The sequence below is a fragment of the Poecilia mexicana genome, unplaced genomic scaffold (genome assembly GCF_051168715.1).
Source record: "Poecilia mexicana isolate PSO_F unplaced genomic scaffold, ASM5116871v1 scaffold_2, whole genome shotgun sequence".
NCBI classification, from domain to species: domain Eukaryota; kingdom Metazoa; phylum Chordata; class Actinopteri; order Cyprinodontiformes; family Poeciliidae; genus Poecilia; species Poecilia mexicana.
In genome coordinates, this window is record NW_028263371.1 from 34,427,899 (window position 1) to 34,444,797 (window position 16,899).

The 16,899-nt window shown below is 39.3% G+C and overlaps 1 protein-coding gene across 1 annotated transcript in view; it reads left to right on the forward strand.

The window, feature by feature from the left end:
• urp2 (urotensin II-related peptide) overlaps positions 1–16,899 on the forward strand; it is a 29,448-nt gene that overhangs the window by 9,773 nt on the left and 2,776 nt on the right. The window contains exons 2-4 of the mRNA XM_015010214.2: positions 9,811–10,134; positions 10,239–10,273; positions 10,450–10,600. Coding sequence (XP_014865700.1) covers positions 9,811–10,134; positions 10,239–10,273; positions 10,450–10,600 — 510 coding nt within the window. The remainder of the gene's footprint in view (positions 1–9,810; positions 10,135–10,238; positions 10,274–10,449; positions 10,601–16,899) is intronic.

Consider the following 16,899-nt stretch of genomic DNA (forward strand, 5'->3'; position numbering starts at 1 on the left):
TAAGAGGGCAGTGATTTAAATCTGTAGTTGTCTCTGCACTAACCTGAGAGAAAAACATAATAAAGGCCTGAGAGGAATATTCAGGCTTTTATTTTGAAATTTTCAGTAAGCTTCATTTTAAATGGCCACACTAATCCCATGTCTAACAGTGGTTGGGTTAAACCAGTTTATATATAAAGCCCAGAACATTCTGCCCTGTCTGTAGTTATAACATTCTGCTCACCTTCTTTCTGTAATAAGTCAGAGTTCCACCATTATGTACTTCTTAACTGCCAGCTCAGCCCTCCTTTGTAATGATTGAGGGTTCCACCATGTTGACCTTCCGACCTTCTGCTCAGGCCTCTGTAGTAAAGTGTTCCATCGTGTTTAGAACTACAAAGATGGCGTTTTTGTAGTCCTAAGGAGCAGTTTGGCTTTTGTCTGTGTTCTGTTGCTATAGTGATCAAGCCTCCCCCTGTGTTTCTCCAGACAGGGGGAGAAACAATTCTATGTGTTTGAGCCAGCCAGTTTCACTCCAAAAAGCTGTCCGAACAACTCCTTTCCATTCGGGAACCGTGATACGTATTCGAAAACCGTTTGAAGCATATGAGAGGGCTATTTGTCGTCTCATTTAGTACCGCGATTCATATCTGTAGCTCATTCACAGTAATTGCAGTGATGAGAGAAAAATAGTGTGCGCTGAGCTCAGAACTTTTTGCAGAAATGTATGTGAAAAGAGCAATTACATGATGTAAAAATTGTCAAGGCTTTTATTTTGAAAATTTTCAATAAGCTTCATTTGAAATGGTCACACTAATTTCATGTGTAATAGTGATCGGGTTAAATCAGTTATATGATGCTCAAAGCACAAGTAGTTCAGAATACCAGCCAACTCCTCCTCTGTAATAATTGAGTGTTCCGCCATGTTGTAGTTCTGACATGCTGCTCAGGCCTCTGTTTTAACTGAGTCTTGGCCATAGATAGAACTACAGTTATGGCAGTTATGGCTGCTGGTTTGTAGTCCAAACCAGCAGATTTCCCTTTCTCTGGATTCTGTTGCTGTAGCGATTGGCCCTCAGCCAACTGCTGTGTGTGTGAGACAGAAAGCTGGGGAAGGATTTCAATCTTTGAGACAACCATGAAATGCTAATGTTAATGAACTGCCTTGCTGCGCAAGGCAGTTCACTATCCTGAGAAAAAAAACATAAAAAAAAGATTTTCATTTTTGCATCGCCTACGGCGATGCACTTTTGTCAGTGCAATTTTCAGAGTTTTATTTTGAAACTTTCAGTAAACTTAATTTTCATAACCACACTAATCCAATGTGTAACAGTGGTTTGGTTAATCCATCTGTATAATGCCCAAAACAGGAAGTAGTTCTAACTGCCAGCTCAGGCCTCCTCTGTAATAATTGAGTGTTCCGCCATGTTGTAGTTCTGACCTTCTGCTCTGCCCTCTGTATTAAAGTGTTCCGCCATTCTTAGGACTACAGAGTATTTGTAGTCCAAACCCCAGCAGTCCTCCCTATCTCTGCATTCTGTTGCTATAGTGATGAAAGTGCCCTGTGTGTGTCAGACTTATCTATCTTTATGAGACACCCAGTCAGTTTTAATGAAAAAAGCAGTCCGAACGACTGCTTCCCGTTCAGGATCCGTAAGGCCGATCCAAAAACCGTTTGAAGCATATGAGAGGGCTATCTGTCATCTCATCTATTACCGCGATTCATATCTGTAGCTCAATCACAGTAATTGCAGTGATGAGAGAAAAATGGTGTGCGCTGAGCTCAGAGATTTTTCAGAAATGTATGTAAAACACTGGGGAGGAGCGTCAGTTATCCTGTCCCAAAACTTTGCTCTGAAGCACCTAGACCGAAAACCGTAAGCCCTAGGGAAATTTTGAAAACATTTTACCGGAGCAGGCATTCGTATCAATGTCATGACCGACTTTCATACCAATAGAGCAATTTTTGCACCTATGAGAGCGATTTCAAAATTATTTTGGGGTCAAAATTCCACCCTGTTTCTCACTCTAAAAAAGCGGCAGTTGGTGTCAGTTACACTCTGCGTTTCGGCAGTTGGAAATTTCGCTCGTTTTTGGCTTTTTACGTCGCCATCGTAACTCCGATCCCCAATAAAAATAATAGCTCCCTTCTCGGCATCGAGCCGCACGATTTGATACCACTTTTGTGGGTGGGCACGCAGCGGTACGAGCCGCATTAACGGTAATGGAAGAAAAATAAAGATATATATAAATAAAGAGACATTCTATTAGGTGAAGAACAATAGGTGCCTGCCATGCAATGCATGGAGGCAGTGACTGACCTGCTTCGCAGGTCAGTCACTGCTCTCCTTATGCATTGCTAATGGCATGCCCCAATAAAGAGACCTTCTATTGGGTGTAGAACAATAGGTGCCTGCCATGCAATGCATGGAGGCAGTGACTGACCTGCTTCGCAGGTCAGTCACTGCTCTCCTTATGCATTGCTAATGGCATGCCCCAATTTGATTAGTCCTTTTCTGACTGTACGTACATTCACAACTATAGATGTATTTCCATTGATCATGGAATGGCGCAAATTGAAATTACATTAATTTGCTTAATGAAAAGACGCTAATTTTGAAAAAAAAAAAACAAAAAAAAAAAAAACGTTTTTAGATTAAAAAAAAATTGTGCTAAGATGAGCACAACTCAACCAGTCCGACACGTGGGATGGGTAGTGGCCAAGGGAGGGGGCCCTGGCGATCCGATCCTCTTGGGATGTGAAATGTCATCTCTCTGGTGGGGAAGGAGCCTGAGCTAGTGTATGAGGTTGAGAGGTTCTAGCTAGAAATAGTTGGTCTCACCTCAATGCATGGCAATATTATAAAGGCAATAATATTGCCTTTATAATATTGTCTCTCCTTGAGACTGGATCCAGTCTCCTTGAGAGGGGCTGGACATCCTTCCACTCTGGAGTTGCTCATGGTGAGAGGCGCCGGCAGAAGTGGGCATACTGGTTGGCCCCATCTCAGTGCCATCTCAGTGCCTGTACATTGGGGTTTACCCCGGTGAACGAGAGGGTCGCCTCCCACTGCCTATGGGTGGGGGGATGGGTTCTGATTGTTTGTGCTTACGCATCGAACAACAGTTCAGATTATCCACCCTTCTTGGAGTCCTTGGAAGGGGTACTGAAGAGTGCCCCTCCTGGGGATTCCCTTGTTCTGCTGGGGATCTTCAATGCTCACATGGGCAATGACAGTGAGACCTGGGGCATGGTTGGGAGGAATGCCCCCCCATTTGAACTCAAGTGGTGTTCTGTTGTTGGACATATGTGCTCAACATGGATTATCCGTAACAAACACCATGCTCAGGCATAAGGTTGTCCATATGTGCACATGGCACCTGGACACCTGAGGCCACAGTTCAATGATCGACTTTTTCATCGTTTTGTCAGATCTGTGACCACATGTCTTGAACACTCAGGTGGAGAGAGGGGCAAAGCTGTCCACTGACCACTACCTGGTGGAGAGTTGGCTTCGTTTTTGGGGGAGGATGCTGGTCAGACCTGGCAGGCCCAAATGTGTTGTGAGGGTCTGCTGGGAACGTCTGGCAGAGTCTCATGTGAGACTGAGCTTTAACTCCCACCTCTGGCAGAACTTTGAACACGTTCCGGGGGAGGTGAGGGACATTGAGTCTGAGTGGACCATGTTTATGTCTCTTTTGGTCTCTTTTGTTGAGCCGGCTTATCGAACTTGTGGCCGCAAGGACGTTTGTGCCTGTCGCAGCAGCAACCCTCGAATCTGTCGGTGGACAACTTCGGTGAGGGATGCTGTCAGGCTGAAGGAGGAGTCCTATTGGGCCTTTTTGGCCTGTGGGACCGAAAGCAGCTAATGGGTACTGGCAGTCCAAACGGCATGTGGCTTGGGTGGTTGCTGAGGCAAAAATTTGGGCGTGAGAGGAGTTTGGAGAAGCCATAGAGAAAGAATTCAGCACGACTTCGAGGCAATTCTGGCCTCCAGGAGGGGCCAGTGTCTCAGGAGGGGCAAGCACCAACACTGTTTATAGTGGGGATGGTGTGCTGCTGACCTTGACTTCTGACGTTGCGGGTTGGTGGGCAGAATACTTTGAAGACATTCACAATCCCACCAACATGCCTTCTGTTGAGGAAGCTGAGACTGGGGACTCTGGGTTGGGCTCTCCAATATGGAGATTGGAGAGCTCGGGGATGGATGAATCCAGCCCACGGATTCATCCATCCGGAGATTCACCCGGAGTTCCTTAAGGCTGTGGATGTTGTAGGTTTGTGTTGGTTGACACAACTCTGCAATGTTGCATGGATATCAGGGGCAGTTTCCCTTGATTGGCAGACTGGGGTGGTGGTCCCCTTGTTCAAAAAGGGGTGTGCTCCAATTACAGAGGGGTCGCACTCTTAAGCCTCCCTGGCAAGGTCTATTCAGGGGTCCTGGAGAGGAGGATCAGTTGGATAGTCGAACCTCAGATTCAGGAAGAGCAGTGTGGTTTCGTTCTGGTCGTGGAACACTGGACCAGCTCTACACCCTGAGCAAGGTCCTGGAGGGTGTATGGGAGTTCGCCCAACCAATCTACATGTGTTTTGTGGACTTATAGAAGGCGTTCAACCCTTCGGAACCCTGTGGGAGGTTCTCCGGGAGTATGGGGTACCAAGCCCTTTGATATGAGCTGTTAGGTCCCTCTATGGTGTGCATTGCCACCAGTAAGTTGGCTCATTTCCGGTGAGGTTTGGACTCTGCCAGGGCTACCCTTTGACATCAATTCTGTTCATTTCTTTCATGGACAGAATTTCTAGGCGCAGCCAATGTTGACTTATGACTCAGTAAGATTTAGAGAAACTCATCCATCCATTTATCTTTAGTCACATTGATTACTGTGACAGCGTTTTTACAGGTCTGCCTAATAAATCTATCCTCCAGCTGCAGTTGATCCAGAGTGCTGCTTCTTGTTTTTTCACTAAAACCAGCAAGATAGAGCACATCATTCAGTTCAAAATCCTTTGCACTTGCTCCATGTAGCTCAGAGAATAGATTTTAAAATACTGTTAGCTTATAAATTACTGAACCACAATACATTCAAGATCTGCTGCTGTTGTATCAAACTTCCAGACCTATCAGGTCTTCTGTCTCTGGTCTGCTCTGCATCCCCAGAACCAGATCCAAACATGGAGAAGCACCATTCAGCTTCTATGCACCACAAATCTGGAATAAACTTCTAGGAAACTGAAAAATAGCTGAAACACTAAATGCCTTTAAATCTAGACTAAAAATCAACCTGTTTGTAGTTGCTTTAGAAACATCATAAATGAAACGTTAATCAGCAATCTGATGTGTGAAGATGGTACGTGACAAAATGCAATGTTTTAATTGACTGTGACTGTGTGTTCTATGACTTTATATTTTTGTATTGTTATGATGTAAAGCACTTTGAAATGCCTTGTGGCATACAAATAAACTTGATTGATTGATTAAACATTGCAGTTATTTAAATACAGCAACATCCAGAAAAATATTTATATGTGATTGTAGCATCCCGGTTGAAAAGATGGTCTCTCTAATGCAGTGGTTTCCAAACATTTTCTGCGCCCCCCCCTATGGATTACAAAATGGCTGTCTGGTTGGTTGAAACGATGCGTGTGAGGGGGGGCATCGACTTATTTGGGGGCAAAATGAATGTATGTAGCTGAAAATAGACACCAACATCGGTAGCCTACAAGGTGCTTGTTAAGCTTAAGGTTCTGTATTAATATTAGCTAGTCATCTTTTAGCAAACATTACCTGCATCCAGCAGCTTTACTCAACTCAGTCGGTTAGTTTGGAGGGAAAAACTGTGAAAAGTTCTTTGCGTTTTGCTGGTTTGCTGCCGTGATTCTAACACAAACCTACGTAGCTCCGCCCAGCAGCAGCAGGTCTCCTTCACAGGTGGAAACCCAGCGCGAGCGTCGTAGCGCTCATGTTGCGTTTAAAGGCGGCTCGGAAAAACAGGTTACAACATGTTAACAACGGATTAAACAGTTTTAACTGCTGATAAAAGTGACAGAGGACACAGATATGGGAAGTGTGGAAGCCTCTACTGTATCAAATTGACAGAGGAATAACAGAGAGTTGGCCTTTCTAAGGTAAAAACCCAGCACATACAGTGTTCATGTTTTTTTTTTTTTTTTCATCCAGATGGCTTCCCGCGCCCCCCTGCAATGACACGGCATGGGGGGCCGTGTCCTGGCACGGCCCCCCCTAGTTCCCAAACTAGGGGGCGCGCCCCACAGTTTGGGAACCTCTGCTCTAACAGATGGTTCACGTTTCTTTATTCAACAGCCTTTGTACATGAACACACCGTAAGAGCTACAAACATACAAATAAAATACCATTAGTAACTCTTAGTGGTTCTAACCTTTTACCTTGACCTATAAACCTTACTTTATGTAATAACATTAAATTTACAATACATGTATTTAATTAACTGTAACATTTCTCTATTACAAATGAACCAAAACGTATTCCAACTGTTTGACAGTTAATCAAATATTAACACCATTTCATGTTGAAACAATAAACATCATGCTCAATAAATACAATTCACTCATCAAAACACCCACCTTGTTCCCTCATCAACAAAGCGCTAACTAATTGATTGTCTGGACCTTAATTGGACTATTCCTTAGTTATCTCCCCTCAACCGTGACTTGTATGCTCGCTCACTCTCTGCACTATGTCCAAAACAGCCAACCGTCAGTTACCGTCAGAAGTCTGTGTAGATCACCTAGCAACCTTGTTCCTTCAAAACCCCTTCAAATCAAAAACATTGGCTGAAAGGCAACAAACAACTCCCGGCCAAATGAACAACACCAAAAAACAAATAAATATATATGTATCAATAAAGTCATTTACAGTGATACATAACTACAAAATACTGATAGTTGTGAAACCTTGATGTTGTCATGTGATTGGACAACTCCCTCGTCCCCCTTAGTTAAAATAATTAACAGAAAGATACTATCACAATACAGTTAAAGAGAATGAATTCAGCTGTTTTGTTGTGTGTAAATTTTGAGCAAAAATGAGCAGGAGATTGTAAAATCATAAAACGGGAGAAATAGAGAATTTGAGGAAGTAGGTATGTTCTCTAAGGGAGAACATTCTCATTATGTTTTAAAATGAAGTATTTACTTATTATTTTCAGTGAATGATCAGAAAGTCTTATTCTTTGCAAATTAATGTTGAAAGTAATCATTTTAACAGTCATTGAGAGTCTTCGCATTTTAATAAGTGGGATACAGATTTGACATTAGGATGATGCAGCCCCAGGGTGGGGACAAGTGTAGGAAATAAGTATTTGATATGATGATATTAGTATAACTTGAGGGTTTTATGAATTTTTTTGGTGTGAAATAGATAATCTAGGACCATCCAATTTATTCTATAATGAAGATTCAGACTTAACAGTGAAAGAGTGAAGTTTACAGAAGTAGACAGCATATTGTTAGTAATCTAGATTTATTAGCAGTGATGAGACAAAACTGATATATTTAAAAGGAACAGTTATCTCTATGTCCTTTTAGGCAAAGGCTATTTTGTAGAACCAGTTCATGATTAGACTTTTAGAAGTTTACTGATGACTAATAATACAAGAAAACGTCTAAAACCAACAGGGTAAGACTTTAGTAAAAACCAGGTTGGTGCTAAGCTGCTCTGTGTAAATGCTTTAATGTTTTACTTTCTATGTATAATCATAAATTGCAAACATGGAAAAGTTATGATGATGAAAAGTTTATCTAAGCTGTATTGGTTAAATAACAAGTTAAAATTGTGAGCAGTCTGATGTTTTTTTTATAACTGTGGAATTGAATGCTACAAATATTCATAATGAATTAATATTAAATAATGATATCAATAATTGGGAAGTAGATTAAACTAAGTCTTTATCACTTAAATTATATTTTTATTACAAATGTATAAAATGTATTGATTGGTAAGATAAGGAACAGAAGATGACTCAGATGTGGTGAGAGAAAAAGGAAAGTTGTCTAGGACAGAGTATAAGTGGCTATAGGGGAACAATTTTAATTGCAAAAAAGGAGGAATTTTCCAGCAAAGAGGGATGGTTTTACGTGTCACAAAGGCATTGCTCAAAAAAGGATAAGGCAGAAGCACTTGCTAATATTCGGGGTTGTGTCTCGGGGATAGTCTTTGTGTTCACATCAGGAGGAGAGAACAAAGAACAAATGGATCAACCCAGGAAAGGGGGTACGAGCCTCACTCTCTGTCTCCTTGAAAATGTAAAAAGTTCAAATAGATACAGTTATAGGGAAAGATAATTAATCATGATTTGATTATAAGAGATTATAAACTCTGCAAATTAAAGCAATGAAAATCTTCTGGGAAGTTGTGAACATGTGATTGTTGAGATTGTTGTGATCTGTGTTTTGTGTAGTTATTTTTGAGGTTTATCTGTCTAGATCTGTTTTCCCTTGTGAGTCTCTGTGTCTTCCCTGTTGATTGCTCCCAGCTGTGTCTAGTTCCCTGATTACCCTCCCTGTGTATTTAGGCCCACCTGTTGTCTGTGTTCCTTGTCGGGTCCTCGTTGTGTGTTCGTCTAAGTCGTCTGCCAGTTCCTTGTGTTCTCTGTTTTCCCTGTGCTGCCACTGTTGGACTTCATTTGGATTTATCATTAAAACCACCATTCATCTTCATCCTGGGTCTGCCTGCGTCTTCCCTCACCTCACCAAACTACCAATCATGACAGAGATTGTTACCTTTAAAAGTTCTTCATGAGGTTAAATGCTGATTGCTGAGCTGAACAAAACAGTACACAGAGAAGATAAATAAAAAAATCACTTTGTTATTTATGTAGTATGGTAATCTTTAATTATCAGCAAATGGCTGCATCTTTCCCTCTTAAATTATATTTAAGCAGTAAGGTACTCAGTCTACAGTCACACTGGAGGCTTCAACACACAATTCAGAGTTTTTGTGAAATCCAAATTCATTTGCATGGTCATTCACATTTCCAAATATTTGTATAATTTCTCGTGTGAATTGCAAAGGATCTGAAAGTGTGCCACATGTATGGTAGAGGGCGCAATAATGTCACACAGAGGACATGCTAAGCCAACCACATTAAAAAAAGACGAAGAAGTGTTTAGTGTTTGCAGGAGGAAACACGAATGCTCATGGTGGAGCGTGTCTTTTCATGTTAAAGTTGTTATCCAACCATAGGCAGCATATCAGCACTTTAATCCTCATTATCATCCACCATGGTTGTTGTTTTTCTTCCCGTTTGAGCGCATCAGGTCATACCACAGTGACATTTGTTGAATATCAATGACATTCGGGTCGAATCATGGGATTTATGCGACCTGACGGTATACACAGAGGTCACATCTGAAAACATCAGATACATATCGACTTTAGGACCACATATCCAGGTGGTCCTAAATCTGATATGTTCCTGAGTTGCTTTTGAAAAAATCCGATCTGTGTTCAGACTGTCATGAAAAGATCAGATGAAGGTCACATCAAGGCAAAAAAAAATCTCATTTGGTCACTTCAGCTTTTTTAATATTGCTATAACTTTGTTTCACCAGGAACTTTTTTCTGCATGCAAATTTATATTTCAAGCTTAGAAAGTCAGGCATAGTGATTAATTGTGATTATTCACTGTGCTAGAGTGTGACTAATCTGATAATTTTCTTTTTATCGATTGACAGTACTAGTTTTAATTCATGTCTTTGGAGAATTACTTAAACCTTTCACTAAATGTACTTACTACATTTCAGACACAACTTTCAGCATGCATATTGTAACCTCTTTTTCTTTCTAGCAGGGTTTGGGACACCATCAGATCTTTTACCACCTGGCACTATAGCATCATCTGTCCTGTCGAAAGCATCCCCATTAAATCCGAGTCAATGCATGAAATGTTTTTTTAGCATAAAATCAGCTGGGCTTGATAAAATGACAAGAAATGCAGAAAAGATTACCCAACGAAGTATCACTGCTGGAATTATGGCTGGAAGATCACAAACAAGTACAGATACAGCCAGACCAGATAATCGAGCCAAGATACTGAAAATGATCTCAGCCCTCGCAGAGCTGCACAAGACCTTCAACAGCACACTGAGCTCACAAATCACTCTTATCCCTCATGGTAATATTACTTTATTTTCTCACTTATGTGGATTCTAAAACCAGTTCCTATCCTTCTTCCTGATCAGCATTCGGTTTTTTTTCTTTTCCTTTTTGTTATTTCAGCAAACAGCAAAAATCCTAGAAGAAAAAGTAAAGTGGTAAGATCCAGTGTTCAGATCAATTAACTTTACTCCAGTATTGTGATTTACAGCCTACATCATATTATGTATATCACAATATAATATGATGTATATAAAAATCAGAAGCGCTTTTATATGCACGATTCCCTCCAAGTACATAAGATTTGTTGCCTGTTATTTCTTCCTGTGGGAAGCTCCCTGCTCCAGTAAAGACAACTGCTGCCACTCTGCCAGCCTCGCAGACCACTGATTCCAGGTCAAGCCCAGACTCTGTTGCCCTGAGTATGCCAGGGCGAAACTTCAGGAAGTCTCTGCCACCACAGACCAAGAAGACCAACAAAAGAGGTGAAGAAAGCCAAAACCTTTTCACCATGCATCTGTGTTTGGCACTGTTTTCAAACTAGAAATGCCATTTTTATTATTCATTATGACACATTGTGTCACTTTGTTAGAGTGACCAACAGTATTTGAAGTACATTAAAACTATATTACCCAAAGTACTACTTGAAAATATGAGCAATGGGCTATTTTAGGTAACACTTTATTTGAAGGGGGTTGAATAAGACTGTCATGACACTGTCATAAACATGACATAACACCTGTCATGAACATGAATAAGTCTTCATGAATATTTATGACTGTTGTCATAAAGCGTCATTTGGTAAATTATGACACTTTTAATACAAAGTTGACATTATTCAAAATGTCTTTGTTATGACAACTTGACATTAACCAAGAAATCATGATCTGACATAAATTTGTCATGATAGTAGTCATAATGATTTAATTATTACACTAGCAAAAGCTTTAACAAAACAATGATTAATATTTCCACTCCCTGAAATAAAGCAAAACAAGTAGGAGAACCAGTAAAGATTTCACTAAGCTTTATTACACGGTCAAATGATTTAATAACAGACTCATTAACAATTTCTTTTACATCAACTAAAGTGGAACAAGTAGCACCTGTTATGAATATGTCATTAAGTATCATTACAGTGTCATTAATATTAACTGTTACCTCAAGTAAAGTGAAACTAGTAGCAACAATTATAAAGATGTAATTTAGTATTACAGTGTCAAATGCAATGCTAACAGAGTTATTGATATTAAGTCTTACCTCAAATGAAGTGAAACACACTGGACTACTTATAACTACCATCATAACTGTAGAACAAACCCTTTGTACATTGGAATAAAACAAAAGATAACTTGTTCTAAGATAACAGAGGATTTAACGTCTGGTCAGTATATTGTTACTTTGAAATGCTGATTGAAAAACTAAAACAGAATTACTTATTCTTTAACTTAAGAAAATAGGTTCTTTCAACAGTAACATTTTTTGCTTTATGTCAGCCATCTCCTTCATAATAGTCTTCCTGTAAAGCTCTGAAAACAGGAGATCTTCTTCTTGTCTTCATTTCCTGGAAGCAGCTCTTTGAATGTGTCCAGAAATGCTCAGAAATTACAGCTGTTCTTGCAATAGTTAATCATGGCGAAAGCCTTTTCATGAATTCAAACTTGGTGAATCTCTTCTGGACATTCTGATAGTCGGTGATGACTCAATTCATTGTGGTCACTTAGAAAAAGAACAAAAACCAAAAACAATGTCATCATATTTCAGCATTTATTTAAATACCATTTCAAAAATGTCCCTTGCTGCTCACTGTCAGAATGGTAGACTGGCAGACAAATGCCTAGTTAACATGACTGGTTGTTATAAAGTGCAATACAATTATTTCTTAATACAAGTGGAATGATAACTGGAGCTGAACAAAATTATTCTGATCAAATACTTTATTCATTTAACATATAGTTTTAGGCACATGAATGCATCTTTTTACTTAATGAGCATTCTAAACTCTACTCTAACTTAGGGTTGTTTGCAAGAAGCTTATAGATAAATAAATAAATAAATAGATTTAACACCAGTTTTCGTTGTCTAAAACTAACTTAACTCAGCTGGTGAATGTTGATTCCTGCTCCCCATTCCCCTCTTACCTGGCTGTCCCACCCCACTTCACATGGTGAAAATATTAACACAAAAACGACTTACCTAATTTTCTTGGGGAATATTTCATCTGCTTCTTTCTCTTTGGTCAAATAGGAACTTCTTTCTCTGGTGGCTGGTCCTTATTACATCCTCCACACTCGTAGCATGTCTTCATTAGCCAACTTTCTCCCCCCCCACCATGTGTCCTTAGGCTAGCCTGGGTCTTCATGTGGCTAAACTTGCCAAAGCAAAGAACACAAACTCTGTGTCACATCAGTCAAGTCGCTAAATAATGCACATGAAGGATAACTTTGACTAACATATTAGCTTTTAATTTGCTAGATTAAAATTGGAGAGAAAATACTCATTTGCCTGTCTTTAAAATATATTTAATATTAAGGGCTAACGTTAAATAATTGTGTTTAATAACTTTAGCTAACATTAACCTACAGCAAGGTAGGATTGGCTTTAATTACTCATAGCTAACATTACAGAGAAAGAGAACATAGTCAATGTTATTTTCTCAAAGAAAATGTAAAGTTAATAAGACACATACCTCATATGTATTAGGTATCAAACTTCGGCTTCTTCTTAAACAGGAGGTCTGGCCCATAGACATCATATACTAGACCCCTCATAGAGCGATGAGTCGTACGTAACAGCGTCCGCCATCTTGAATGTGGCAGCAGAGCGATCGGAGCTCCTTAAGTCTTGTGCTGTGTGGACTTGTTTCAACCGTTTTACGAAACAAACTGGATTTATTGGCATTACCTTTCACAGGTAAGGATGAAAGATCAGAATTACTTGACTTTGCAGCCAGAAATTCGTTTCTAAACAACCGAAAAATATTTCCTATGTAGTTTAATTGGCCCAACGTAACCGCTGATTGTTAGTGTAGCAGCTAAAGTTTTTATACTGTTTTCTAATGTGTAGGTTTGATAACCCTGTTGTTGCACAACTTGGACTCACTTTACAAGTGCACCATAAATGTTTCCATCATGGTCTTATGTTAAAAGCAGGGTGCATATGGAGTCTTAAGGAACTGGATCAGGAGGTTTTCACCAAGAGAGAACAAATGGGCAGATTTCTTATAGAGCTGAGCTGTGTAGTATGATTATCTCTATTAGCTGTTAGAGGAGAAGTTCATTAAAAACCAGAGGATTTAGTGAGGAAAGATCAGTCAGGATCAGAGCTGGAGCTGCTGTTCTTCAGTTTGTTTCCAGCTCAGCTTCTCCATGTCGGTATTTAGCTATAAAGATGCTACGAGTCAGAGCCCAACATGCTGAAAATGTCTTTTTATGAATGTGAAGGAAACATATACGAAACATATCGTATGTATTTTCTATTACACTTTTGGATCATTTCTCTTTTATCCTTGGCTTTAGTCTGTGAACCAGGACGTCTCAGAAGTCATTGAGTTCTCCCAGTGTGACCAGCAGACTGAAGCCTGTGACCAGTGTTCCCAGTATAATAAATAAATGTTTTATTCTTTCACTTTTTGTGTATTTTTAAATATCTCAATCTGAAGTATTAGTGTATTAATGTAGCTTATATAATGAAATAAGAATGATTTACTCTGTTAGAATTATTTTCACTCTTTGTCAATAGCAGAGTTGATGTAGTGTAATAAATATTTTTTTCTCTGGAAAAAAGTAAGAAAAATATGTAGTTTAATGTTTGACAATGACTGATTTATAAATCAAAAGTCATTTCTCAATAATGTATAAAAATATATACAAGAAAATAATTTGTTTCTTGTCTGGAAATGTTAAGTGTACATTAAATTATGGAATTATGTAAATATGTTCTTTATTAAACACTGTAAAAGTGTCTGTTCATCAATGTTAATATAAAAATGACCAGAATCATTTCTATCAAATAAAAACATTGTGCTCTTTAAAGTTAGAAATTCTCTTTAGTAATTTCTTTGATTGCCAAAAATATTAATGTATGTGAGAAAATGTGTCAATGACAGATATTAACTTAAAATACTTTGTAGAACGGCACTTTGTGAAGTTCGGTCCATTTACTTGTATTAGCTTACTGGCACATATTCCACATTCAATATGGCGGACGCTGTCGAGGTGTACTTGGCCCCATAGACATAATATAAGGGTAGACGCCGCATTGGCTGCTCCGGCGCAGGAAATACGGCGGCCATCTTAGAGCGGTATAAACTCCTACTTTCCTCAATCAAAACAATAGACGATGCCTCAGCTCTGAGGGATATTATTGTTCGGATCTATGGATTATTGATGTGAGGGCTCCACAGACAGCATTTCACAAGTAAGATGGACATATTATTGTGTATATATTGTGATTAGAATATTACTTTACTGTATTTATGTCCACCGGCGAGATACCAGCTAATATTAGCTACAGTGCTTGGTGTAATACAGGTTCAGCCCCGCTATGAAGGCTAACTGAGATTCTGTACATCTAAAAATATTAATTATTCTCTAACATTGACTTAGATTATATGACACAAGAGCATTAGAAATGAAACAATATAACACATATTATAAAACTTATGTGTTATAACATTCACCAGCAAAGTTTACACAGGTGGTAAAGACTATTATTTATATGTAATTCTTTCACTAGTAAGATACATCCCAAATCTTCCGTTTTTGTTTTGAAAGTTTCATAAAGACACGATGTGAGGAAGAAGAGGGAGAAATCTATAAAGAGAGACGAATTCACTGCAGCAGGATGGATCTCATCAGATTTTGGACTTAATCTCAGCTGCTGAAATTAAGCAGCTGAGATTATATATATATATATATATATATATATATATATATATATATATATATATATATATTCCCGGCCCCGGTCTTTCTGCATGGAGTTTGCATGTTCTCCCTGTGCATGCATGGGTTTTCTCCGGTTTCCTCCCACAGTCCAAAAACATGACTGTCAGGTTAATTGGCCTTTCCAAATTGCCCCTAGGTGTGAGTGTGTGTGTGTGTGCATGGTTGTTTGTCCTGTGTGTCTCTGTGTTGCCCTGCAACAGGCTGGCAACCTGTCCAGGGTGTACCCCGCCTCTCACCCGGAACGTGAGCTGGAGATAGGCACCAGCACCCCTCCCGACCCCACTGAGGGACAAGGGTGAAGGAAAATGGATGGATGGATATATATATAAAATTCCCCTCTCACCCTCCGTGGGTGGTCTCTTTCATCCTCTGAGCTCGGGTCCTCTACCAGAGGCCTGGGAGCTTGAGGGTTCTGCACAGTATCTTGGCTGTGCCTAGAACTGCCAATATATATGTATTAATTATTTATTTGTGCCATTATGAATCTTTATTTGTGTTGTATAGTTATTTAAATATGTATTGATATTACTAAATAATTTATTAAATAAATTATGAACGGCTGTGTGCTTTGTAATATGCTCTTTATACATCAATATCAGAATATTCCATTCCTATTCTATTGTTTTAGCCACTAAGCATATTTAAATACTTAAATAACATACTTAAATAATACAATTGTTTATAAATGTAGCTTTGATAGATGTTTGAATATGGTTTCCAGTAACAAAAAAGCGTGTTATGATCGATTAAATGCGCTGATCCGTCACTGTGCCTGTTAAACACATAGGACCGAGTGGAGTGGTATACCGCTCCAAGATGGCCGCCCTAAATCTCGTCAGCGACAATAGGCGACAGCGGGGCATGAGGCGTCTATCCTTATATTATGTCTATGCTTGGCCCCATGAGGGGTCTACATATTTATGTCTATGGGTTTGCCCCACAATATGGAAGATTTCTTCTTCACCAACACACTGCATGCCTGTTCGTGCACTGCTGCCTCTCACTGGTGGAGATGGTGTATTGCACTACTTAGCCCTTGTGTTTAGAAATGGGGTCCATACCAACCGACCCCACACACGTAAAACTTTTATCATTTGCCACAGTTCTCTACGTTTGCCTCAGTCCTCGCACGCACAAGGGTTAAAACAGCGTTAAATAATGTTTCAAATGCTAAGTTCATGAGTGCTTTGTAGACATCTTGCTGTAAAACTTTAGGATCGATTAAATTAAGAAAATTAAGACTAAACAACATGGCAGAGCTTTATAATATTACTACATAAAGCTAATTTTTAAAGTTTAATCGGTAATACTTTTATAACAAATGTATACCAGTAATGATTTCTTGGTTAATGTCAAGTTGTCATAACAAAGACATTTTGAATAATGTCAACTTTGTATTAAAAGTGTCATTATTTACCGAATGACGCTTTATGACAACAGTCATAAATATTCATGAAGACTTATTGATGTTCATGACAGGTGTTATGTCATGTTTATGACAGTGTCATGACAGTCTTATTCAACCCCCTTCAAATAAAGTGTTACCCTATTTTAACCTTCTGACAGTCTTAGTATGATGGTCATGATGCTGTCATGGTTGGACAGCAGGGAAGAGTGGGGTTGTTCCGTCAGACTGCCAGTTCCTGAAACCACACAAAAGAAAACCTTTGTAATAATGCGCAGGGCTACTGTGGACCCTCCAATGGACCCTGTCTCTTAAGACCACAGGAGGGTTAAACTGGGTTAAATTCTGGTATCCCTCTTATAAACTCAGCATTATGTAGCATCTAATCTTATTAGCTTAATGGTGAATACTATAGTGAATAGTTAATAGC